The following is a 26,674-nucleotide window of genomic DNA, read 5'->3' on the forward strand; positions in this document are numbered from 1 at the left end:
ATAGGAGCTACCTTGTCTTGCTTTATGTGGTTCTCAGGATCAAAAGTCAGTTTCACATACTTTTATGACATGTGCTTTATCCACTAAACTACCTTAGTCTGACTATAGATTTTTACTACCTTAAAAACCTACTTGTTGGGCTGAAGAGATGGCTTAGTGGTTAAATGCTTGCCTGTGAAGCCTAAGGACCCCGGTTTGAGACTTGATTCCCCAGAACCCACATTAGCCAGGTGCACAAAGGGGTGCATGTGTCTGGAGTTTGTTTGCAGGGGCTGGAAGCCCTGGCACACCCATTCTCTCTCTCACTCTCTGCCTCTTTCTCTCTCTCTCTCTCTGTTGCTCTCAAATAAAAAAAATAATAAATAAATTGAAAAAACCTACTTGCTTGCAAATGAAAATTTGATTCTTAGCATGACATCTTAATCAAATCTGTGTATTGGGATCTTTGTGTCCCATTCACCCCCAATTCTGGAATTTCAAAGTTTAAGTTCTGCTATCTGAATAAACCTGAGAACGATTGCTTGATCTAGTATTATGAAACTATCTTGACCTGTTATAGTGACAAGAAGATGACATAATTTAGTCATGAGCTGTATAAGTACTTGCTACAAACCCCTTTTTGCTTGTTTTACTCTTTCTGGGGGGTTGTCCAAAGCATTTGTGGTACTTCTACAAGTCATCAGAAAGACCATCTGCTTGAGATGTCTTGCCACTCAAAGGAAAATAGGTGGACTGCTACTTGAAGTGATGGCTGTGGGGCTTCGGACCACCTGTCTGACATTCTACCTTAGTTGTTCTTTTGTCCCTTTAGATACAGAATTAATAGAAAAATTAAAAGCTTCCCTGAAGTTAAAAAAAAAAAAAATCTCTTATTACAAACCTCAACTTACTTGCAGCTTGCTAGACTACCTTTGCAAGTTTTGTCAAATCATAAAAACAAATATAAAGACATGCACTCTTAGATGGAAGAACTGCATCCCTTCCCAGCAATCCCAAACCTTCCACGATAGCCTTACTAAATTTAATAGCTGGTCAGTCAGAAGAATGTTTTTACCAGGCCAGGAAATAATAACATGTTTGAACTTGGGAAACTGGGCAATTTCTGCTTGCCTCATTTAGTTACTTTAGGGAAAGTATATTGCCCACTGTAAAATGTATTAATGTTGTCAAATAGAAACTCTCATGAGATAAATGGGAAGCTTCATTTTTGCCTATCATGCTTAGAATGGAATGACACTGATTTGATAGTAACACATTTTATTACTGTTATTATTCTACAGCCTCAGACAATACAGCAGACTCTTAAGAGGACACTACAGTATTATGAGCATCAAGTTATTGGGTAAGTAGAAAATGAATTTTGGTCATTGATGGGGACGAATTAAAAGTAGTATTTCAAGAGCAGCTGTTGAGTCTGCTGCTTTCTGTTGTCCAGGTCACCTTTGATTCGTAGAAGCTGTTTCCGAAAGTGTGGGGTGAGCACTAATGAGAGGAACTCACAGCGCTTTCCTTTGGCTTATTTGCACATTCTTTTAAATGAAGAAATGAAATTTGTTTTTTGTGTTATTCCTCACCTCTCATTCTTTCCTTCTCATGTTTATAATCTCTAATTGTAAGAATGAATCTCATAATTTTACCTTACTCCTATAGTAGGGTGTATTGACAATAACTAGGGGCCTTTGGGATGTGAGAATCCTTACATAGGGTTTAACCAAAATTGCACTTTAAGGAGTGGTGTTGGTTTAGTCAGGTCATGTGTTGCATATTTTTCTTCTAGGTCCTATTTCATGAGACGGTTTTGATATTGTGTGAAGTCAGTAGACCTGATGTCAAAGGTAGCAGTTCAAGACTTGACTAGCACATAGAAATTTTAATAAAAGTATAATGATAATCTTAATAAAAATTTATGTATTATGATTAAATGAAAGAATTTCAATGAAAATTCTTTATAAACAGAAACCTCCAAAAATCACAAGATAAATCTTTTCTTTTAAAATATGTTTATTGGGCTGGAGAGATAGCTTCATGGTTAAAGTACTTGCCTGCAAAGCCAAAAAGACCCAGTTTCGATTCCCCAGGACTCATATAAGCCAGATGCACAAGGTAGTGCATGCATCTGGAGTTCATCTGTAGTGGCTAGAGGCCCTGGCACACCCATTCTCTCTCTCTGTGTGTCTCAAATAAATAAATAAAAACAATCTTTTAAAAATATTGTGTTTATTTATTTGCAAGCAGAGAGACAGACAGACAGGCAGACAGACAAAGAGAATGGGTGCACCAGGGCCTCTAGCAGCTGCAAACAAACTCAAGATGCATGTGTCACTTTGTGCCATCTCGTTTTACATGGGTACTGGGGAACCAAACCCTGGTCATTAGGGTTTGCAGGCAAGCTACTTAAACTGCTTAGACATTTCTCTACCCCTACAAGATGCATCTTTGATTGGTTACAGTAGAAAATACTTTGGCAAGCCACAAAGCCCTTAATTTATGTTATTGCATTATCTAACATTTTAGATTAAATCCCTTGACATTAGAGGCAATGTTGTGTTTAAAGTCACCTTGTTAATATTCTTTACATACCACAGTGATTTATTTTTGTGAAGTGTCAAGATTCAAACCCTGGGGTTTCATGAAATATCTTCAGAAACCATTTCCCATTATAGTCATTGCCATGAGGATCAAGAATATTTTTGGCAAACTATAAGATATAATATGCTTCTTAAATAAAACACAGAAGGGAAGAAAAAGAGTGGAAAATTTATTTTAATACCTAGTACAATGCTGTATACTTTAAGTGCTCAATGATTGTGTTAATTGTCATTTCAAAGAGAATTGCTTTGAAACTTTGTCACATGAACCCTCAAGACTGCAGTATTAGGAAAAACATTATTTACACTTATGAGATGGTTTTTAGTTTGAGGCCATTAATTATTTAAAATGGTTTATCCTGGGGCTGGAGAGATGGCTTAGTGGTTAAGCGCTTGCCTGTGAGGCCTCAGGACCCTGGTTTGAGGCTCGATTCCCCAGGACCCACGTTAGCCAGATGCACAAGGGGGCGCATGAGTCTGGAGTTCGTTTGCAGGGGCCAGAGGCCCTGGTGCACTCATTCTCTCTTTCTCTCCCTCTCTGCCTCTTTCTCATTCTGTCTGTTGCTCTCAAATACATAAACAAAATTAAAAAAATAAAATGGTTTATCTTAATGGAGCTAAAGAATGTCAAATTAATCCTTCTTCACACATACTAAAATAAAACTTAATCATTATCATTGAGTTTGCTACCTTCAAAGTATGGTATATGGATTAAATTAATTAATATTCCTTTTAACAGTTTGCCATTTGTGGGAAGTATTTTTCTCTTTATTATTAACATTGATATTTTTAAATATTGGTCATTAAAATCATTTTTTAGAATTATGAATGTCTTCTTTGCTTCAAAATCAAATACGTGGTATAATATTCTCATTTGTGAACTGAACTGTCTTCAGAACAAATTGAAATGGGCCTCATAATATGATCAAAACAGATAGCCAGTCCACACTGTGATAATCAACAGGACATCCTTTGGCCATTACTAGCATGGATTTCTTTTTTATGTAATGCCTCTACTTTCTTCTCTGTGTAGACATGATCTGTGGCAATTCTTTTTTGTGTCTTAAGTGGTCTTGTCCTACAAAGAAAATAGGCAACTAGACTCTAACAAAGGATGCCCAACTTGACTCAGAGCCATTGACCTTCCTTTGTTTGGCCATCAGCTAACAGCTGGGACTTCAAGTATCTTTGCTCAGTGCCCATATTTGCCCCGTTGGTTAGGGTGAGAGAAGGGGTTAATGGGCTGCAGTTTTGGCATACTTTCCTTCCTTGATTCTGTTTTCCTGTTTTCTTCATTATATAGTTTCCTTTTCTAACTTCATCCTTTGCCTTTCAGGCATTATTTTCCTGTTTCTTTTTACAAAGGAGAGAAGCTCATACCTAACATGGGGACTAAAACGTATTCACATCCATGTGTGGTTCTTCTTAAGAGAACACAATTTAAGGATTAAAAAAAACTGTGGAAATAAGTGTGTTTATTACAGTTACAGAAGATTTTGTAAAATGATAATAATTGGTGACAAGCATTATTTTTCATATTTTTGGAAAGGTGTGGCAGGAAAGAAATGTGATTCCAAATTTCTGAAATTGGGCTTTACTTAAGTTTGTATTGGAGTAATTTAGCTTTTAGTTGCCTTGCATTGAGATGTTAAATCAGGACAGATGACAGAGAGTATGAGGTAGCCTTTTGCTTCTAAATTTCTTAATTTAGCCCCAAGCACTCATCTTCTAATCCTTTCTTTCCTTTCCCTAAAACTCAGCCCATGGCCATGATTGTTCATCAGAGCTCTTCTAAGACCTATTGCTGAACATAGGGAACATTTGTTCAAAGCATCAAGGATGGAGACTTGGAGGGATAAACTGATAGAGTCGCCCCCCCCTTTTTTTTTAAAAAAAAACTTTTTATTATTTGAGAGAGAGAGAGAGAGAGAGAGAGAGAGAGAGAGAGAGAGAGAGAGAGAGGGAGAGGGAGAGGGAGAGGGAGAGGGAGCGGGAGCGGGCACAAGGTGGGGAGGGGGGATAGAGAGAGAATGGTTGTTCCAGGGCTTCCAGCCACTGCAAATGAACTGCAGATGCATGTGCTTTCCTGTGCATCTAGCTTATATGGGTCTTGGGGAATCAAACCTAGGTTCTTCCTTAACAACTACGTCATGTTCTCTGAGCTTTGGAGGGCATGATAGAGATATCCCATTAGTGCTGTGTGCTCAACAGTCACTTATTCGCAGCATTTTGATGAGCTTTTGTTGATTTCATAATTGTACCAAAGCCTTTGCCCAGCACTGTTCCATTTTCTTGAATGTTATGCTCCAAGATGTTTGAATGGCTTATTCTTTTGATACATTTGGGTCTTTGATCAAATATCATTGCTTCTAAAAGATCTCCTTTGAGCACTTAATTTAAAGTAGCCACCCATCTCCTACTTCAGTCTCCAACACAGTCATTTTCTGTTATAATTTCTTTTTATGGTGATTATCATTAGCTGGTGTTATCTTGCTTAGTTTCTTATGTATCTTGCATATTTATGACCTTTTTAAAATGTTTTATTTATGGGGGGGAGGGAGGGAGGGAAGGAGGGAGAGAGAAACAAAGAAAGAATATGAATGGGTATGCTAGGAACTCTACTCACTGGAAACAAACTCCAGATGCATGTAACATCTTGTGCATCTGGGTTTACCTGGGCACTGGGGAAGCAAACCCAGAGTATTAGGCGTTGTAGGCAAGCACCTTAACTGCTGAGCTATCTGTTCATCCCTTAAAACAAAATATTTTATTTATTTATTTGTTCATGAGAGAAAAAGAGAAAGAGGCAGATATAGAAAAAAAGAGAGAAAGGAGGGAGGAGGGAAGGAAGGAAGGAAGGGAGGGAGGGAGGAAGCAAGCAAGCAAGCAAGCATTGGTGTGCCATTCTGGTGAACTCCAGATGCATGCATTACCCTGTGCATCTGGCTTTACCTGGGTAGTGGGGAATCAAACCCAGGTCCTTTTCCTTTGCAGGCAAATGCTTTAACTGCTGAGCCATCTTTCTAGTCCCTTACTTATGTGATTTTATATATGCTTGCCACATGGGAGGGAATGACATATTGGAGAGTAATGAGTGAATGAATTACATTCTGTAAGTATGTGCACAGATCTTTATAACAAAAGAGTAAATTATGCATAGGGAAGGGTATGAAATGATGGCCTGAGATTAGTTCCATTGTCCATTACAGTTGCAAAAATTTAGTTCTAGTATCCAGGCATGCTTTATGGCATTAATAACACTGACTTATTTGCATAGTCTCATCTGCATGGTTCATGCCATGTGCTAGAATAGCTTTTGGCATATTTTGGTGATGCCTTGGACATCTTGTTTGTGTGGCACTGTCTTCTTCCCTCAACCTAAGATGAGTGAAACGGGAGATGAGTGTTTGTATTTAAATTAGTTGCTACTTAGTTCAAGTTTGTAGGGGATGGGTTTAGGTTTTGAGCAATGTAGGGTGGAAAGAATGTTGAGAAGCAGAAGAGGTCAGTAGGAGATAGGCATAGTTTAACTAAGGAATTAAAAGGAACTTGTGATTGAGAAATACCTGATTCTGATGATAAGCCTTTTTAAATATTTTTCTTTTCATTTTCTTGTGCCTTTCCCCCCCTCTCTGTGCCTTTATTGTGGAGTGGCTATGTTCCTAATAAAGACTTACTTATAAGATTTACATGACTTTGAAGTCATGTTCTATTATTAAATAATCTGGATTAGATTCTTTAAAACCCTTGAGTATCAGTTTTCTCATTTACAAAATGGGAATGACCACAGAGTTTGTTTGAAGCTTAAACAGAATTGTAGTGATAACATTATGCTCAGTCATCTAATCATATACAATAGTTGGCATAGTGCCTGGTACATGATATCATCCACATGCTGGTTGAGTTATCACCATTGCTCCAGTACTTGCATTTCACTCTTTCTACTTCTGTTTGATTTGTTTTATTTACAACTGTTCCTTGCTGTCCTTTCTCTGTCATCCTTGGACATTTCAAAGATAAGAATTAGTTGTTCAGCACTAGGAGTTGTATATGCCAAGTGCATTTTATAGCTACAATTTTCTTATTATAAATTATTCTTGGTTTGGTGATTTCCAAGTTTCTATCTATACACTGCTCAAATCTACTGTTCTTATTTGGGTTTAAGCTACCTGGCTCATGTACAAATGGATCACTCTAGAAATGAAGGTAGAGATATCTTTAGTAAGCTATCATGGAAAACAATAATCAAAGTTGTTTATCTACTATATTTTAAATATGAAGTTTAAGGAAACATGAATTCAGAATCATGCCATTCATTTTGCTTTTTTTTGGTAAAATATTTATAGTTGTGCAAATATCACATTTTGGAATTTTGCCAGCCTCATATTAACGTGAGACACAATCTACAGTCCCCTAAAACTGTGATTATCAATGTGGGTTCCATGTTTGTTTTACACAGCCAAACTTCTGTTCTGTTTTTCATTTCATAATTGAAGAGAAATTAAGCTACATTAATTTCAATAGACTATGAGAAGTGACATTAAGCGTGGGTGAGCTATGATTATTCTGGACAGCAAAATTAAAATATATTGCTTTTGATTTTATGGTCAGATTTTGTGGCTGTAAATTATTTCATCTGAAAAGTGACCAAGGTTTTTTTACATACATTTTTAAAGAATAATGATATGTTTTTCAATAAAAACAAGATAGTGAAATGCTAATACCTAGTGATTCAAATTTTTTATCCAAGTCACACTAATAAAAATGGTGAAACTTGGTATTTTTTTAAATGCGGCATTTATCTGTATGCAACATCTGTGCTGTCCTCTCATGGAATGAGGCTTATATTCTAGAAATTGTCCCTAAGCACATTTTGCTCAGCTGGCTCATCAGAGTTAGAATAAGTGAGGTATACACACATGAGCCCAATTTACTTTTTCCCTCTGGTCACTTCAAATTTTCTAGGATGAATCCCATTTGATACCTGTGTGGACAGATTGCGTTGTTTCTAAGTACTTTTAAGAAGGATAAAGCACAGTTCAGGATATATAAGCCTTGCATCTCATATCCATTCTCTTTTTTCCCCTCTCTGCGTGGGCCAGACGACTTGGAATGTTGAAGGTGTGGTGGGGTTTGCACTTCTCTTCCCCAAGCCACTATGAACTGGCTCCCTTTCTCTTCTCACTTGCTGTGTGAGGCCATAGTGTGATGGAAACTGGATAAGACCTTTTGTATTCTCTGGTGGTTATAACAGTTCTGTCCTGGCTGTGATACTCTCAGTGCGAGCATGTGTGAGCTCCCATTGATACATCAGGTGCCTCAGCTCCTGCCCCTGAGGCTACACTCCACAGTCTTGTTAATGAGATCTCTGCTGATGGCCACAGCCTCTGGTTGGGGAGTGAGAAGGATGGCTGCATAGCCCCCTCTTTAGTGGTATCTCCCTAAGCCATAGGAAACTAGTGTTGCTTTGCCAAATGGTGAACTAAAGATTTTACCTAATTTTTATTTATTTATTTATTTTTACTTGTTGACTACTCTTTCCAGAATCTTCTTCCTGTGCATAGTCAGGAATAGAGGGGATGATGAGCTCTACTCCCTACCCCCCCCCCCCAATTTCTACCAACTGGCCTTCTGCCTGGATCACTTCTGTCTTTGTCTCAAGGGAGTAGAAAAAGCACATCACCCTCTTCCCAGAGCAGCAATTCCTTTGTAGAATTTCCTTTTGAAGGTGCTCTCTGTTCCTTTGCTTTTCTGAGTTGGTGAGGTGGCAGTGGCTGTTTAGTCATCTTCATCCTGATGGAGAGTCCTGGTCCTCTTGTTTATCCTTTTGGAATATGAGACATTTGACTACTTATCCTCAGATGATGCCTTCTCCATTTAAAGGCAACTGTGAAAGTCCCAGGTAACCTCTGGCATTATATCACTTAGTCCTCACAGACACTCCAGGATGCCCCATTGTTGAAATGGGAAGAAAGTTACTTGCACATGGTTTCACAGATAGAAAATGGAGAAACCATGACTCAATTTCTGCCACATTCAAATGCTGTATCTATTTACTTGTGTTGCACATGCTATACTTCTGCCTTTTCCACTGCAATAGAATTTACAGTGTTGATTTTCATTATTGGAGAACAATGCTGATGGGAAAGGTGGGTTATGACAGAATTATGTTTAAAGAATCAGTTAAAGGGTGATTACCCCGAAGGCCTAGACTATATATGCTTGTGGGAATGGGTATGAGTACATTTGAAAATGCTTTGAACTTTTCTCCATATGTTAATTTTGTTTTCTTCTTAGTTATAGGGATGCAGAAAAGAATTTCCACAATATCTCTAACAGATGCTCCTATGCAGACCACTCCAAGAAAGAGGAAATTGAAGATGTCTCAGGAATTCTTCAGTGTACTGCTAATATACTCGGTATATTAACTATCTCTTTATATGATTGGCAGAGAATGAAAAAGGGGAGATAAAGACACTAATGTTCCATTTTCTATTTAAGAGAGATTTTGAGGTATGAGAATTTAAGAACAAGACTTTGTCTTCAAGTAATTTAACTTTAACACTTTCAAAGATATTTGAGTAAAAATTACATGTATGCCATTTACTTGAAGATCCAAAAACATTGTGACAGAATTATTATACTCCAGGGAGATATTCCCAAATGTTCACATTATTTAGCCCCATACAAAGCACATTTCTCTGGCTCTTGTTCTCACCTGAAGTATAAGATCAATCTATCAGAGTCATACTTTTTAACTATTGGGATGCCCTGGATGGAGCTGGGGGGTAATTTGTATGTTTATATTCACTATGGACTTAAAGCTCTGAGGTCTCTTTTCTGATATCTGCTGGGGTCTCCTGCGTGGGTATGCAGGAATGTTCACCTTGAAGATAATAGTATTTATTTTTCTGCATTTTGGATGCTGTCAACATGGCTAAATGGATGACTATAAACTGAACCACTCAGAAGTAAAGTATAGTAATAGCCAGACTCTACTACTGTCTGAGGGTCATAATGTGTGAGAGAAACATTGCATGAATGTAGATGCTATAACAGAAACACTAGTTGCTTTAATGTCGTACAGAGATGTTTTCTTTCTTTATTTGCTTTAAAAAAAGAATCTCTCAGCCGGGCATGGTAGCACATGCCTTTAATCCAGCACTCAGGAGGCAGAGGTAGGAGGATTGCCATGAGTTTGAGGCCACCCTGAGACTATATAGTGAATTCCAGGTCAGCCTGGGCTAAAGTAAGACCCTACCTTGAAAAACAGAAACAAACAAACATAAAAGTATCTTTCAGTTCTGTTTGGAATCTGTTTTCTTCTTTATGACTCAGATAGAAATTCACGGGGTACTGGTGGCATGGCACATTTTAATGGTTCACTCGGTATAGAAGTAGAATCATTTGTGCCTCAGAATCAGGTGATAGAGCCTGGGACAGACTTGTTTACCTACTTTTCTTTTCCTTAAGGAAAGGACTTTTTGTGGAGATAACCCAAGTTCCTTTATAAACAGACCAGGGTAATCTCAATCCATAAATCACTAGCTACCAATCTACTCTCTTCATCCTTGATAGGTTTTATGAAATGTGACATACTGCAATATAATTGCATAGACCTTTGTAAAGGAAGCATGTAGACAGATATGTGATTTATCTGTAATGGGATGCATGGTAGTGGTGGATAGTGACAGAAGGTCAAAGAATGACATATTAATCTTACTCCAAATTCAGGAATGTGATACTCAGAAAACCTTACAGGACAAGATGAAGGGTGAGATTAAAGGGGATAGAGTTGAACAGTACCTAAGAGCTGTCTACAGTTTCTTAATTTTGCATTTTTGAGGATTCTTACATGAGTAATACAAGTTTGTTTTGATAGACAGTGATTTCTCAAAGGTTGAGAGAGTGTCTCTCTCCCTACAAGAAATGCATTAGATTCTCCACAAGGATTTTTCCTATTTGGAAAAGTTACTCTTTACTTACCTAGTTTCTAAATGTTTCCCTGATCTTCACATCTCTATTTCTTATAATATTCACCTTTATAATGAATGAGGTCAATGGAGTACGAGATGGAAAAAATAAAGTATGTATAAGGAATGCCAAAGGGTGACTTGTAAATGAACCCACTAATACTGAGAGAAGAAACCTGCCTTGAATAATTTAATGTGCCAACCACCAGGAGGCACTATTGGCTCATAACAGCTTAGTTGCCCTTCCTTAATTGCCAGGAGATTGGTGTAGTGAGCAAAGGGCAGCACTGGGTGATAGTGCTAGTAGAGACACCTGGCAAGTTTAGCATATCATCCTTACAAGAACTTACAATGTAGAAGGTGGTGCTATATTAGGATTTATATTTCCATAAATCTAAACCTTAAAAAAATATTAAGACTGATATTTTCCCTGTCTTAAGTAATGATGGGTCATTCTAACTTCAAAGATTTATAAAATTTAAATCCATGAAGAATGAATCTAAACACTTGCTCCATGCTGCCCAGCTTCTGGAATGAATCCAACAGATGATTATATGCCTAGGAGGTAGCCTGTGCTTTTGAATAATGTTCTTTCATCATTCTTGTAGCAAAGCCTCTCTGAGGACAAATATAGCAGCTTTACTGGTCATAGCAATGAAAGCTTTGTTCTTCACAAGTCACTGAACTATGAATAATCTTTGCCTGCTAAGATTTGATATCTATAAAAAATTTACATTTAAATTTTCCTGTGAAATCATTTATGAGAATGAAAAAATTGCTTATAAGAACACAAGAAAATAAAAATTTTGGGGGGTGATGGAGAATTTTGTGCAAAATATGGTTTCAATCAGGTTAAAAGAAATACTGATGGTTGAGAACCTTCTCTGTGGTTGCCAGAGGGCCATGGTCCAACTCTTTGATTTATATTTATAATCTTTGGGGAATATATTTAAAATGCTAAAGGGTTCAACTTGGTGATAGGTTTCTTTTATTTCTTAACTCATTACATGACTATAACAGAAACAGACATGTGTTTGTTTATTTGCTCACTTGGATGCTATTTATACTTTATAAAGATTCAAAAAGATGAAGTCATACATGAGAACATTTGAACACTGCAGAAAAATTTTCTCCTTCTTACTAGACCATGTCTGTTGGCTTAGTATAAACCCTTGTGGTAGTTTGAATAGATGCCTCCCAATATATTCAGTGTTACTAGTTTGTAGTTTACATCTGCAGCCACCTGGCTAGAGGTGGTTGTCACTTGGTGGATCTGAGAGTCCAGCCCTAAGGTGTGGTGGTGGGTTTGAAATTATAATCTGAAGACATGCAAAGTACTTGAATGGACATGGACTTGATGCTTTCAACTGAAGATGCTCTCTGGAGTAGTAAGCCAAGTTTTATGGACTATTCTGATGAGAGTTTGAGAATGCTAAGTGCAGCAAGAATTATATTTAGAGGCTTGGTATATGAACTTGGAGGCTTGGCTTATGAGCTTTCTAAGGCAAGAAAAGACTACAGGGAATTTTTTTGGAACTGGGCTGGCTGTGTTCTGCTGCCAAGGCCCATAGAATTTGATCAAGGTTAAATCTGTAATGGACTGATATGCTTGGCTAAAGATATTGGACTGAGAGATTTAAGATTTTTAACTTAGAAAACCTCAAGCAAGTTAAAATTATAGGTACTGAGACTGGCTTTGGGTTACTGGAGCTGCTATTGTCTAACATATTATCAATCTTAAGGAAGATGACCCAACTGCTTTACATTAAAACAATGGAGAGGATGCCTGAGGAAAGACTATAATAGAAATGCAAACTCTTTTGGAAAGAGTTGACTAGAAAAGGAACCTGCTCTTTAAGGTCAAGATTTATTTTGTCCCTGAGTTAAGAATATGGCTGTATCCTGAATACCTGGTATTAGTTTTGGAAGCATAAAAAATATGTGGGGTGGTCATGAGTTGCACAGGGTTCCATGAGCCACTGCTGAGAAGCACCATTAGATAGGATATGATGACTGATAGGCTAGAAGAGCTTTTTTGGAAGATGGACCATGGTTTGCATGGAAACCTGAAGACATTTTGGCTATACCAGGACTGTGCAAGGGCTACCATGAAGTGCACTGTTGGCCTGGGATGGAAGTGTTCCCTGACTACTCTGTCCAGCTGGAGGGTGGAATTAAAAAAATCTGGAGACTGCCAGTTTCTGGTTATATTGAACTTGAACTGCAGAAGTTTGATGTTTGTTTGATGGTGGTTGACTTTGTATTGTTTTCGTCTCTCCTATGCCTTGTATCAGTTAAAAATGTTTACTCTGTGCCTTTATATATTGAAAGTATTTAAATTATTTGACTTTATAGGACTCGGAGCTAAGAGATGATCTTAAATCTCAGGTGAGACTTGGGACTTTGGAACTGTCTTAAATTGGTCAAGACTGTGGGGACCTTTGAAATTGAACTGAATATAATTTACAATGTGTTGATAGTTTTGAATCTATTAGGGGCCAGGGTGGAATGTGGTAGTTTGAATAGATGGGCCCTAATATATTCAGTATTTTATTAGTTTGTAGTTTGGATCTGTAGCTATCTGGCTGGAGGAGGTGTCACTGGGAAGATCTTAAGGTGTGGTGGTGGGTTTATCATTCCAATATAAATATATGCAAAATGCCTAGTTTCACCTGGGGTTCCTGAATTTTGCTGGTTTTGCTTTTTGCTTTTGCTTTTGCCCTTTTTTTCTCTTGGCTTGGACCTGTAAAACCAGGCCAGCTTTTTTTTTTTTTTTGCCATTTGGAACATCCCCTGGATCTGTGAGCTTCAATAAATATCCCTTCCTCCGTAACTGTGCCTGGTCTGGAGTTCACCTCAGTGAACCTGAAGCTGTCTGCTACACTCTTCTAGATAGTATCATCACTTATTGGACCTCATAGGTGACATGGAAAGCAAAGCAAAGGATATATGGAGAGAAAGAGAGAGAGAGAGAGAGAGAGAGAGAGAGAGAGAGAGAGAGAGAGAGAGAGAGAGAAAGAGAGAGGGAGGGAGGGAGAGGGAGGGAGGGAAAGGGAGAAATAGGAGGAAGAAAGGAGAAAAGAAAAGATAACAGAGAGATTTGGGGAAACCAGAAAAATGTCTTCATCATGTGCTTATTTTTTTACCTCCATCTATCTACTGCTCTTGAAACATGTGTTTCCTACAGGATGGTCCATATCCCTCTGGTAACTGGCAAGAATTGTTCCCAGATACCATTTTCCTCTTTTATTTGTCATTTGTTGGTTTAGTAGCCAGTTGTGTCTACTTCCTGTCACATGATTTACAAATAAAAGTACTAACTCCAGAGCTCCTTAGCACCTGCTCACCTCATTTAGCTGCCTGGCAATCACAGGGATAATACTTCGCAATCCTCTAAAGAGGCCCTCAAAACTCTGACAAATATGGAAGGAAAGATAGAGTGGTGAACAATATCTTCTGTGCTGGAGGTTTTGAGGACTGCATTTTCTGCATTATTTGATTCATAATACATGCTTATGGGATCCCATTTTTGTTGTGTGATGGCTGTAAACCCTTTTTAGCCATAATATGCAAAGCCTGTTTTTAGTTTGAATCAAATGGCAAAAATGTTTTTGTACTCCCATAAAACAAGATGTTTAGTGTTTTGTTGGAAATTATAACGGTGTTATGGTAGGATGAAGTATTTATTTCACCATGTTTGATGTGGAAATGCTGTCACTTGGCTCTGTGGCTTGGATTTAGGTAGTCATGAGGGAGGGGGACAGAATGAATACAGAGATGAATGAAAAGTTATGTCATCCTCTTTGGTGTAATAAATTAAGGATAAATGCAGTGAAGACTGTTTTGTAACAGGTTTTAATGCTATTATGGGGGCTATATGGCTTTTAGTCACAGAGCTTCAAGAGATAAAGGACAGAGGATGAAGTCTGAAAAAGACTCCTCATAGTAGGTCAGAGAGCAAATGATCAGTTCACTAAAGCTTGCTATTTCAGGAAGCATCAGTTATTTTCTAAATATTGCACAAAACAGCTTCCTACTGCCCTTGCTAAATGCATTTTCTCTTAAAATAATCAGGAAGGACAAGAGTTGTGAAAGGACATTCATTAACATTTTCTCTGTTTTAAAGGTCTCTGTCAGTGGTGTTTTATCTTCTTCAGAAACTTAACACATTTAAAGTTAGAATGAGAGTCATGTTATCATGGGAGAATTTTGTTTGCAAAGTGCTAGTAGGGAGGATGGAGGAGATGACCTCTGGGGCTTTTTCCTCATAGTGATTTTTGGTATCAGAGATTCTGAAATGCTGTAAAATCAGAGTCCTTTGTAAAGTGCTAGAATCTTTAGCTGCTTTAAATGTTGTTGGGTTTTTAAATATAAGTGATCATGTATTGTTTACATGTCAATGTGTATGCACTTTTTGTTTTATTACAGTTTGAAAAGTGCATTGAGAAGCCTTTTAATTGGTGATCAAACTGATGAATTAGCCTCATATTAAAGCTGCCATTTTGGAGGTTTTCTTGGAATAACACTGAATACATAATTAACAAACTTTATAACTAAGTGGATTAGAATATGTTAAACATGTTTACAATCTTAGAGAACTAGTCAGTGGGATAACCAAACCATTTACCATTTTTATTTGACAGGAATAAATAAATTCTGTCAATATAGTTCTTGTTAATACAACTTGATAAATGATCAGTTTTGTTTTCCTTAAAAGAAAGTATCTTGAGTAATTTTAAAAAAGAACTAAAATTAAGGTTGTTAAGAAAAGTTAATTCATGATTTATTGTAATGTCATAATTTGGAGCAAAGACTAGGGCCAGACTAGGTTAAAAAACAACTCAATAAGGTAGTAGTGATTTTTTTTTTTTCATATGTCCATGCCTCATAGGGTTTGGGGACCATATAATATACATTTTCTCTCTTAGAGTGGCTAAGAAGATTAACTTAAGTTGATTTATATAAAGTACACAGAACAGGGCTGGAGAGATGGCTCAGTGGTTAAGGTGCATGCCTGCAAAACCTAAGGATCCTGGTTCGATTCTTCAGGTCCCATGTAAGCCAGATGAACATGGTGTCATATGCATCTGGAGTTGGTTTGCAGTGGCTAGGTGCCCTAGCGTGCCCATTCTCACTCTCTCTCCCCCTCATTCTGTCTCTGATAAATAAATAAAAATAAAATCTTTTTAAATAAAGTACACAGAACAGCCTGATATATAGCATACACATACAACATAAATGTTTGCTCTTATGGAATGCTCACATTTTCATTAGACCTGGGAGGTGAGTATTATTCACTCTTTTATTGGTGAGGAAACTGACTGTGTGTGTGTATGCTGTATCCATGTGTTGGTATATGTGTGGGTGCTTGTTTTTGTGTGGTTGCAGATATGTTAGTGTTACACCAGAAGTTAATTAATGTTGGGTGTCTTCCAACATACTGCTCCCCTTTACTTACTGAGTCAGGCTCACAATCCTGGAGCTTGCTGACTAGGTTAGTCTAGCCACCCAACTTGACTTGGGAATCCCTTATCTCCAGCCCTTGAGTGTGGCGATGACAGGTGGGCTTTCATACTCACTTGATATTTATGAGGGTGCTACAGATCTGAATTCTGGTTCTTATGCTGCATAACAAGCACTTTATTCATGAATCCCTATCACTGGAACATGATTCTAATGAGTTGGACTTACTGTTAAATTTTTGGTGAGTGGTAAGAAGTTACAGAGGACACTTTAAATCTAGTTCAGGCTGATTCCAACTACCATATTCTCTCCACTATTTCTGGTTCCCTTTCAGTTGTTGGCTTGAGATTCTTATGCTATTACTTGTATAGTGTAAGTACTCAGTCTTAGTCTATGAATGGCCAGAATTATCATCATGCTGCAATTTTCCTAATTCATTTCTCCCTCCTCTACTTTATTCTTCTCTTCCTCTTCTACCTTTTTCTCTTCCTCTTTCTTATTCTTTGGATGTTATTTGAGATTGAATTTAAGCCTTTGGGCATATGAGGTAAGAGAGCTTTCCCATTGAGGTATATTCCAAACCCTCTTTTTAATGCCAGGGTCTTCAGTTGCTGCAATTGAACTCCAGATGCTTGTGCCACTTTGTGCATCTGGCTTTATGTGGATACTGGGCTATCAAACCCTGGTCATTAGGCTTTGAAAGCAAGCACCTTAACCACTGCGCCATCTCTCCAGCACCCCTCTTCCCCCATGCCAAGCCCTCTTTTTATTTTCTTTTTTGGTACAGTTTCACTAAGTTGCTTAGGCTTACCCTGAACTCTCAGGTTCAAGCCTTGAACTTGTGATCCTCCTACCTTAGCCCTTTTGCACCATCATGTTCACTTTCATTGCTCTTTCAAATTGTTCTTGAGAGACTGGCTCATCTGTGAGGTGTGGTATCAAAACTGTTTGAGGTTGCTGTCAATATTTAGAACTGTACTATTTCAATGTAATCTGGATCATCTCCAGTGTAGAAACAGTATGAGTTTTCTTTAGATGTTAGGTGTGGAAAATGCATATGATAAGTGATGGTGTTTACCATCATGATGCAAATATGATTTCACAATTATGCTGTAGTAAACAAAGTGCTAGGTCTTTTGCCTTGAAGATTTCAAGCTTATTTTACCATGTTGGACATGGCTTAGCATGTCTGATATGACTGGGCTGCAAAGGATTACAAAAGGTGGCTGTATTTCTGAGACTATTTTTTTCTTCTTTTTTGAGAATTCCACATAGTGTTTATGTTGTCCTAGGGATTGAGCTCATGGCCTTGTGTATGCTAGACAAGCACTTTACCAACTAACCTACTCCCCAGTCCTGGTGGATTAAAAAATATTTTTATTTATTAATTTGCAAGCAGAGAGAGAGAAGAGAGAGGCAGACAGAGAGAATGGGTACACCAGGGCCTTTATCCACTGCCAATGAACTCCAAACACATGCACCACTTTGTACTAGGGAATTGGACCCAGGTCTTTAGGCCTTGCAGGAAAGCACCTTTACTGTTGAGCCATCTCTTCAGTCCCCTGGCCCTGACTTTTAAAATGGAATACTGTCTCGGGTTTTCAGTTAATATTTCCTAACAGAGTCTTTGGACTGTGTTTCTGTGTCAGTTGGAGAGAATGCCAATTTCTGCTTTCCATTTACAAGTCTGTCTGAAATAGGAGTAGGAGGCGTACATGTAAAAGAATGAGAATGAATGTGTGAGCACTGCTCCAGTGCATGCACACTTGACTAGAAATGGATTCTGTAAGATACAAATAATGCCGTGATGAAATGGGGAGCATTTCTCCTTCTGTAGATATTCTTTCTCTTTCAGAAGCATCCGTTTTGGAAGCTCATCACATCTGTGCTCCTGATGTTCTTGCTGAATTTCCTTTCTGTACTAGAAAAATATGGCAGCCATTTTTATTCCTTTCTAATTTTTTGACTTTTTCTTTATTTATTTTTAAATTTTTAAAAAATATTTTTATTTTTATTTATTTATTTGAGAGAGAGTGGGGAGGGAGAAAGGGCATGCCAGGGCCTCCAGTCTCTGCGAATGAACTCAAGATGTGTGTGTCATCTTGTGCATCTGGCTTATGTGGGTCCTGGGGAATTAAAACTGACTCTCTTGGCTTTTCAGACAAGTACCATAACCACTAATCCATCTCTCCATCCCTCCTTTCTAATTTTATATTAGGTTATCTGCAAGGCATGATTCCCCATTGCAACCTCTTTTTTTTTTTTTTTTTAAATTTTGTGTCTCTTGTTTGTGTGTGGTTAAGGACAACCTCTCACATTCCTCAGTTCTTCACATGGTCTGTTGTCCATTAATTCTAAGTTTTTTTTTGTTTGTCTATTTTTGTTTTAATTGTTTTCTAGGTAGGGTCTCACTCTTGCTCAGGCTGATCTGGAACTCACTCTGTAGTGTTTCAGGCTGGTCTCAAACTCACAGAGACCCTCCTACCTGTACGTCCTGAGTTCTGGGATTAAAGACATGTGCGACCATGCCCAGCTTAATTTTAAATTTTTCACCAGACAGTTTTTCCTTTTGTTTTTTTTAAACATGCTTTTAAATTTTTACACAGGTTTAGATTTCTAGAAATGTGAAGAGATTATAGAATGTTCCCATATGTGGTATGTTAGGTCCAAATAATGCACCAATATGGATATATTGTTACTAATTACATGCCTTATTCAGATAGCCTTAGTTTTGACATGGCCTTTTTCTTCTTCAGGAGTTCACTGAAAATATCACATTACATTTAGTGGAAATGCCTTCATAGGTTCTTGTCAGTTTTTCAGACCTTTATTAGTTTTGAAGATCTGGGCAGTTTTGAAAGCACTGGTTAGCTCCTTCAGTAATTTACTGTTGACCCCAGAATTTTGGGATATCTTTTGAGAGTGGCTGAACCTTTCTTGGCTCTTGGTTAGGTAATAACCCAGGAGTTAAGATGTGTGAACACCCAATGGTTACATTTAGTGGCCAATCGATTCTTGTCTTATGAATTCAGAGAACTGAAAGCAACAGACCAGAGGATAAAGTTTACAGGTTTTGTTAGATTATAGATAGAACTTAAGAAAAAGAAGCAAGGCACAGCTCTTACTCAGGAAGGCAAGTGGTGGTGGTGGGGGGGGCAGCATTTCCAGAGATGCAGAATCCTACTCCAAGATCTTTGATAGCATCTTTTATGTGACTCCCTTGGATGGGCTGCTGGAGTAATCACTTTACTCCTTCATGTCAAGTGTCTGAGGAGTGTTAGGGTTTCAGGAAAAGAGCTAATCCCATTATATTCCTTCCTGTCCCAGGAAAGGAAGAGATAAGAATGGAAGCATTTACTACCTCTTCTGATGAGATAAGAAAAAAAAAAAAGAAAAAAAAAAAAAAAGAAATTCTCCCTCCGACTTCTGAACTTACTGACCTGTAGAAAAGTGGAATGACCTACATTCTTTCCCTATAGACCCAAGGATGCTTCCTTCATTTAGCCAAGGGAAAGCCACTTACTTTGGAGATCCTCTTACCCTTATATTGCTTCACTGTTTATCTTCTATCTTCCATGCTCCCCTTTTTCCTGTTTTTCTTTCCACCCATTCTTTCTAGCACTGCAAGCAGCGTCAGGCTTTCCGTGTATATTTTCTGTCCTAGTGCTAGTACCAGCCACTTCTTCAAGGAGTCTTCATTCCTTTTGTTGGAAAATGGTATTAGAAACCAAGATCTGGTCACTGGGAATGCATATTGTTGTTGGAGCATAGTGCTTCAAAGTTTTCCTAGCTGACAGCAGAGGCGTATGTATGTATGCATACTAATTTGTAGATAGGCATACATGTGTGTATATTTATATGCATAAATATTTATGCATATCTTCAAATTTTCCTATAGTATCCAAGTGTAGTAGTAGTTTGAATGTGATAGTTTGAATATATGACCCATAGACTCAGTCATTTTTTAAAATATATTTTTATTTATTTATTTGACAGAAATAGAGGGAGAGAGAGAGAATGGGCATACCAGGGTCTCCAGCCACTGCAAATGAACTCCAGATGTGTGTGCCCCCTTGTGCATCTGGCTAACGTGGGTCCTGGGAAATAAAATCTGGGTCTTTTGGCTTTGCAGGGAAATGCCTTAATGGCTAAGCCATACCTCCAGCCCAGATTCAGTCATTTTTGATTAAACTTCCTACTTGAGCCTCTGGGAAGCAGATCCCTTCTAGAGAGGGGCATGTCACTGGCAGAAGATATTGGAGTCCAGCCCTATAGTGTGTTTGAGGGCAGAGCTGAGTCCAGTCCTGCTAGATGTATTCAGAGAACTTTGAGTTCTGGTGGTTCCTGCTTGCCAGTGTTGGTTTTTCTCTCTCTGCTATGCTGATTTATGATGGAGTGAGTCAGCTTCTTTCATCATTGGTGGTGTTCTTCTGGACATTGTAAACCTGAAATAAAATCTGTCTTCCCATAAGCTGTGTCTGGCTGGATGTTTGTCTCAGCAATGAAGAGCTGACTTCAGCGCTTTGTGTATCTATATTATGCTAAGTAAGGTTCACTGTGATGCCTACAGTACTGCTGAACTATCTCCCTTACTTGTCTGTAACACTCCTAAGAGTGAGAAATCTGGCTCCTTCCACCATCCATTTACTCACTTGTTTAGTTAAATGATACTTTTAGTTGATCATCATTAACATATATTCCTATGGGAAACAAACTTATTAACTAGAACACAGCACCAATAGGAAAATTTGTAATACAGAGTTATATATGGAGTTTTACAGATAACATTTATGTCCAAGTTTAGAGTTTAGGTCAGCACATTTCTATACCACAACTTCTAGTGAGACTTTTCATACATGTGGAAATATGACCAGATTTTTTTTTTTTTTTGTGGTTTTTCAAGGTAGAGTCTTACTGTAGCCCAGGCTGATCTGGAATTTACTATGTAGTCTCAGGGTGGCCTTGAACTCACAGCAATTCTTCTACCTCTGCTTTCTGTGTGCTGGGATTAAAGGCATGTGCTACCATGCCTGCTTGCCAGATTCTTTTATGTTGATCTTAATTCTATCCAGAGATAACTTGATAATATATCTGTATCATTGATATCTATCTATGTTTATGTTTATACCTATCTATATATATCAATCTACATCTAACTAGATTTATATCTAATACATATCTATATCTATATCTCTATATATGTTTGTATTATCTTTAATTTTATATGCATATGTGCAGTGTATGTTGTTTATTGGTGTGTATATGGGCACATGTGTGTATATGTTCATATACATGTGGAGAAAAGAGGATGTTGAGGTGAATCTAGAACTCACTGATTTTGTTAGATCAGCTAGCCATTGAGCCCCAGAGATTGCCTATTTCTGCCTACCAGGGCAGGGTTGCAGGTATGTGCCACTCTGCCTAGAATTTATGTGAGTAATGTTGATCTAAATTCAGTTCTTCATGCTTGTGTGGCAAGCACTTTACCCACTGAGCAATCTCCCAACCCTGTCTAAATCTATTTTTAAATTAATTTACATAAAATTCAGTCTTTGCACTGTTAAATGTGGGCAACACATTGTGTTTTACATCCACCATCACCTTATCATGTGAAATATGTTTACTCTCCTAAAAGCCTTTGTGTATTTTAATTATTCAAGTCCATATCCTTTTTAAAGTCATGAAAAGTACTTATCTGCTTGCTGTTGAATGTTTTTCTCCTTTTCAGAATGTCCTATAAATTGAACAATGTAGCTTTTTGCTTTTTTCTGGATTCTTTTGCTTACCAGTGTTTGTTTAAGAGTAATTCATGTCCTTATGTAATTTGATAACTCATTCATCCCTACCATATCCAGTAGGAATTAACAGATGAGCTGTTTCCTTATCTATTCTATGGAAGAACACCTTGGTTGATTCCATTTTTGACAAGTATGAATGAATCTGCTCTGAACATTTTTATGTAGCCTGTTTTCAAATCAGATAAGTATCTAGGAGTGTGATTTCTGTTTAACCATGTTTTATTTGTTAAAATCTACAAACTGGCAGAATGGTTGTACCTTTGGTCTTCACTACAGCGACTTGTGAATATTCCTGTTACTTTTCATATTCTCTGGTGATTAATGTTGTCACTATTCCTAAAATTTAGTTATTTTCATATGTGTACCTTTCTCCTTAAATTTTCTTAAGCAAGAATTTATGCTTTTATGTTATAATCTCATCATAAAAATCTAAAAGAATATAGTTTTCCTTTTTTTGTAATTCTGAGTGCTTTCCCAAGATTTTGATTTAGTTTAACAACTGCTTAAACCAATCATTAGTTATAATAGTTGTTCATGATATTGACACATAATATCTTTGTTTTTGTTTTAGTAAACATAAATTCTTGGGATGTAGTTTTACAGTCTTATGCAATGAAAAATGAAATATTTTAGGAATTTGAGTGCAACGTTGAAATGTGAAAAATGGGCCTTGATTTTTGAAGATGTTCAAAATATAAGATGTCTATATATAGTCTGCATTAACTTTCTTTTTGTTTTCTTATCTCATCACTTGCTTTGGTTTTGATACTTTTCTACACTTTCAGTAATTCTTAAGCTACATTTTCAAGTTTCTTCTATCTTGTTTCCTCCCCCCACCCTGTTAGTGCTGTTTAATTACTACAAAATTGCTAAAATTGGAAAATTCAAAACAAGGCACGTATCTCTGACATGAAGCAGAAGAAATGGAAACCCAGATAGGTCATGCTGCATATATGTGGTCACCTCATTAGTATGTGGGGAAAGCTGGATTTGGAATTTTGTATCAATTTAATTGCAATGCCTGTCAGCAGTGATTTAAAGGATGAAGGATTTGTTCTGGCTCAAGTTTTTTGAGGGTTTTAGTGCAACATGAGGAAAGACATGGGCCAGTTCAGTTCAGGGGGGCAGGTGTGAGTTGGAGGGGGTTCACTATATGGTGGGCATCGTGGCTGGGTTTCACGTTCAGAAGTCTTGCCTTAGTGATCTACTTATTCCATTCAGGGTCCACTTCCTAAAGGTTCCACAGATACCCAGAAGAGCACAACCATCTGGGGAACAAACATTGAAAACATGAGTGTGAGGGTCTATTTGAGATTCAAACCATGACAGACCATGAGGCTCTGGAGGGCAGAGTCAGCTGTGTGTAATACTGGCCTGTCACCTGGTTCTCTAGAAACAGTAATAGTTATTTTGACTTAGAAGAGAGTTCCTTACTATTTAAGAAACGTCAGGCCATGGTCACTTCACATATCAAATTCATAGTTGATTTTTGGTACTCTATGTGATAAATTTATAGTGATTTCTCACATATGATTCTTAAAATCTATACTTTATCTTACTCTGTTTGAATCTATCACCTTAAGTAAACATATTACCCCCTCCTTCATTAACCTCTTTGCTTTTTGTTTGATGACTTTAATTAATTAATTCCATCATTTCCTACCTATAGTTTTACACTCTTGTCTATTATGTTATTTCTATGCTTATATTGCTCTTTACTGAATGACTCAACTTCAATTCATTTATATATTTTTTAACAATTTCAATTATTTTGAAAACATATAAACATTTTGAGTTAGTTTAGTATTAAGCTCAACAGCTTTGTTAGGTAAATTGTCATTCTCAGCCTGGTGTTTAGAGCTTCAGTAAGTTTGAGGTGGTTTTGATAGTATTTCTCCTATAACATTGAATTTGATCAGCTGGGTTTTATGAATTCTAATGAAGATGTTATTCTTATTAGGTATATGTATATGGTAAATTCCATTTATTGTCTTATATTTAGTCCATTTTTCAAAATCAAGTATACTAATCTCTTGAGTTTTTTCATGGGCCTAAAAGAAACATGAGAAGAGATTTAGAGAGAAAAGAAGAGCAAAAGTGCAGAGGGCTCCTGTCATGCAGAGAGCAGGAGAGGATGGAGAGCCGGTGTGGGAGTAAGGGCTGGGAGGGTGTTCTCTCCTCTTCTCTGTCCAGCCAGGCCCAGGTGAGGGAAGCTTCCCGGAACTTTGAAGTTCAGGAGTTGGCTTAGGGAGGTTTGTCCTCCCCTTATAAATGTACTTATAGCCTCATTGTAGTGGGTTTTACCTTCTGGCTCACAGGAGCCAGTGTGAGAGTTTATTGGTCTGGGTAAGGGCTGGTTCATGAAGAGAGCAGCCATGATGCTGAATTGGGGGCTCAAGTTGACCAACCACAATGTCACAAATTCTAAGAAAGAGGACCTCCTTCCCAGGAGGGGCTCAGGTTGTTTGTGGAGAAAAATCTAGGGAAGAGATAGGAAGGCTGCAAGGCTAGGCCCAAAGGCAGTCCTGCTTTTTACTTTCGGGGGCCCAGTCTCTATAAACTGCATAATAAAGCTACCTCGGTCCCTCTCACTGTTTCTGTCTTTTACTATACTCCACCCTCTTAAGTTACTGCTATTTCTTTCCAGGGTTTTTAGTTCTGCTTCTAACCCCCAAATAGGGCCCCTATAGGGTCTCCTCCTTTCTTCTGTATCTCATTTCCTCCCACCGTGCTCTCTATCTTGTTATTTTTGGCCACTTCTACATAATTTTTTTCCCATATTGTTTCTTTTTCTCATGTGCATGTGTGTGTGGGGCATGCATTCATATATAAGTGCTTCTGTATATACAGGTGCATTGTGCACACGTGCCTGTGGAGGCTAGAGGTTGACATTGATTATCTTCTGCCACTCTACGCATCTTTATTTTGTTGTTTTTAGTGTGTGTGTGTGTGTGTGTGTGTGTTTGCGTGCGTGTTCACACTCACACATGTGTGTTCATGTGGGTATGGGTGTGAAAGTGTCATGGTGCACATGTGTAAGTCAAAGAGTACCTTGTAGGTTCTGGTCCTCACCTTCCTCCCTCTGTAATTAGGTATTAAATAATTGATGTTCAAAAGTTGACTTACTCCAAATTACTTAGCAAACAAATACTTAAGGAAGGATTTGAATGTAGGCTTGCAAATACAAAAAATTATACTTGTTATAATGTCACATTCTTACCTATTTCTAAGAATAAATGGTAATTGTAGCATATTAAAGGCATATTGTTGCATGCGAAAACAAGAATCCTCCATCCAAACCTTCACATACACACACACACACACATTATATATAATATGCTGGTTACTGTATATGACTTCAGGCACCTCTTTTAATTAAAAAAAAATTTCAAAAGTCATTTTTATTTGTTTTTGGCAGTACTAGAGATTGAACTCAGAAAGGTAGACAAAAGCTGGGGGAGTAGAGGACAGATGAAAAAAATGAAACTAAAATACAGCATTTTTGGCACAACAGCACATCTCTAACTATTTGCATGACTTTCTGTTTAGTTTGATGGTGGTACTTAGTGGTCAGGCACCATATTTAACTGGTTGTAACTTCATCCCCAAGGCCAGGGATTCCCAGAAATGTGGTCTTAAAGGCTGAGGAAATGTCCTAAATTAAAGGAACCCAAAGAGGAAAGACAAACAAATGCATAGTATTTTGCTACCCTGTTCCTGATTTAGGGAAAAATTATGTATAAAAGACATTTTTGGAACAATAAGTAAGTTTTTAATATGAACTGATGATTAGATTATACCATTATATTGAAATACATTGAACCATTTAGTGGTAAAGAGATATAATGTTTGCCACTTTCAGATGGGGTGTGTGTATGCACGTGCACATGGATGTGTGCACATATGTAAAATAGAGAGTAAGAGAGAGGCAGAGGGAAAGAGAATAAGAAAGTAAGTCGGGGCAATTGGTGAAACTTGGTAAAGGAACATGGAATGTTTTTAGGGTTTTACTATGTTTGCGACTTCTCTCTAAATTATATCAAGTTAAATATTTCCAAAAATTGCTCAATAAAGTTAAACTTGAAGGGAATGTTTTTGTTTCACTAGGTTGAAGTCCCATTTAAAACAAACAAGTAACAACATAAAACTAAATGAAGCTAAAATCATAAACATTACTAAGGTTAATATCTTACGTATTTTTATACTTCATTTATATATAGCCCATAAAAATTCCAAATTCTATAATCAGTGTTCAGATTGGAACCTTTTCTATGATTTTATTTTCTCAATGTTTATAGTCTTGCTTGTAACCTGATTTTGTGATCTAGATCTTGGAGATGAAATTGGAGTAATATCTGAACACAATTCTTTTCCATTCACTTAATATTGTAGAGCAACTGGTGTCAGAGTAGGTGATTAACTCTGGCATGTTCCAGAATGTATTTTCTGTCTCCATAGAAAATAATGTGTAATAACCCAAACATAGCAATGAAAATAAAACTGCCAACTACTTCTGTTGCTCAGGTTACTTAGGTTCTGATGATATAGTGAGTGACAGTCAAAATAGGACATATAACTTTTTTTCTTATAATCCTTTTAATATTATATTATGATAATTTTAGGTTTCCCTAATACTTAGCCTCATCAATCATTGGCATATTCTTTTCCAGCATCTCTGATATTTTGATTGCTTCTCTGACATTTTAAATACCAGGATGAATTATTTTTCACAGTCTGTCATCAGTCATTAGACAATATTACAGCATACTGCAAGAGAATTTCTATATTTAGCAGCAGTGTGTCTGCCTTTCCATAGAGCACTGTGTACGAGGAGTTAAACAGAATCTCCACA

General features: G+C 37.4%; 1 protein-coding gene across 1 annotated transcript in view; it reads left to right on the plus strand.

Moving 5' to 3' along the window:
• Nucleotides 1-26,674, plus strand: part of Gucy1a2 (guanylate cyclase 1 soluble subunit alpha 2) — a 334,364-nt gene that overhangs the window by 34,141 nt on the left and 273,549 nt on the right. Inside the window, exons 2-3 of the mRNA XM_045145037.1 lie at nt 1,281-1,342; nt 8,886-9,007. Of these exons, the coding sequence (XP_045000972.1) occupies nt 1,281-1,342; nt 8,886-9,007 (184 nt within the window). The remainder of the gene's footprint in view (nt 1-1,280; nt 1,343-8,885; nt 9,008-26,674) is intronic.

The sequence above is a fragment of the Jaculus jaculus genome, chromosome 3, assembly GCF_020740685.1.
Source record: "Jaculus jaculus isolate mJacJac1 chromosome 3, mJacJac1.mat.Y.cur, whole genome shotgun sequence".
In the NCBI taxonomy this organism is placed as follows: Eukaryota; Metazoa; Chordata; class Mammalia; order Rodentia; family Dipodidae; genus Jaculus; species Jaculus jaculus.